At 73.7% G+C, this 993-nt stretch overlaps 1 protein-coding gene across 1 annotated transcript in view; it reads right to left on the bottom strand.

Moving 5' to 3' along the window:
* Positions 1–993, bottom strand: part of LOC105854670 (PHD and RING finger domain-containing protein 1-like) — a gene marked incomplete at both ends in the record, with an annotated part of 2,878 nt that overhangs the window by 694 nt on the left and 1,191 nt on the right. Inside the window, 2 exons of the mRNA XM_012734946.1 lie at positions 6–363; positions 847–986. Of these exons, the coding sequence (XP_012590400.1) occupies positions 6–363; positions 847–986 (498 nt within the window). The remainder of the gene's footprint in view (positions 1–5; positions 364–846; positions 987–993) is intronic.

The following is a 993-nucleotide window of genomic DNA, read 5'->3' as shown; positions in this document are numbered from 1 at the left end:
CTGGCCCTGCGCCCTGGGAGGGCGAGTCGGGGCTGCCCTCCGAGACCTGAGATGTGGCAGGACCCAGCGGTGGCGGGCGCTGGCCACTGCCCACCAGGCAGGGTGTGTCGCCATGCGTGAAGCCACGTGTGCTCTGGGTGGACACGTTCTGGGCGTGGCCCGGCCCGGGGGGTCCTGCTGCGGGGCCTGGTCTCACCGTTGCCCCCGTGGCTACGGCGGGGGCACAGGAGGGGCTGGGCCCCGCGCCCTGCTGGCCGCAGCTGTTGCCTGGGCACGGCCCTCCCGGCTGCGGGTTGTCCCCAAACCCTTGGCCTCGTCCCCGTCCAGGCAGAGCCGCCAGGTCCCGCTGAGAAGAGACGGGCGCTGGAAGACAGGAGCGGGGGCGTCAGCCCCTCCAGCGACAGCCCGGGCGGGCACCGCAGACCCGCACACGTGCGGGGGCGTCAGAGCCGCGCAGGGCCACCCAGACAGACCCCGGCCGCAGGGCTGAGGCCCCGGAGGGGCGGCGTGCAGGTGCAGAGGGGGCCAGGCCCGGTGGCAGGCGTGGGCCCTCCCGCAGGCTCTGTACTTCACCCACTTGAACGAAATAAAACTACAACCAGCTTCCTGAGCAGGACGCTGTCCAGGCCCGGGGCGGGCGCCGCACGTGCCCCGGTGCAGACCCCCGGTAGCGTGGGGTGCATCCGGGTCTCCCGGGCTGTCGCTGAGCACCCCAGAGCCGCCAGTCTCTCCCAGGGAAGCCACCTCACCTCCGAAGCCCTCCCAGGCGCACTCTCAGGGACCCTAAGCATCCTGGGCACCCCCTGCCCCCACTGCCCCCCTCCGGTGGGGGCCCTGGCCACTGACCAGCCCGCCTGGCGCTGAGGGAGCCGTCCCGGTGGATGGTGACGTCGGCGCCGCTCAGCATCAGCAGGCTCTGGCCGCACAGGATGCTGCCCAGCAGGTCGGGCTCGGGGGCTGCGTCCACCTGGGGCTCCGGCCCGGCAGCGGGCA

The sequence above is a fragment of the Condylura cristata genome, unplaced genomic scaffold (genome assembly GCF_000260355.1).
Source record: "Condylura cristata isolate star-nosed mole 26May11 unplaced genomic scaffold, ConCri1.0 scaffold00150, whole genome shotgun sequence".
Taxonomy (NCBI): Eukaryota; Metazoa; Chordata; class Mammalia; order Eulipotyphla; family Talpidae; genus Condylura; species Condylura cristata.
This window is presented reverse-complemented; position numbering and strand designations above follow the sequence as displayed.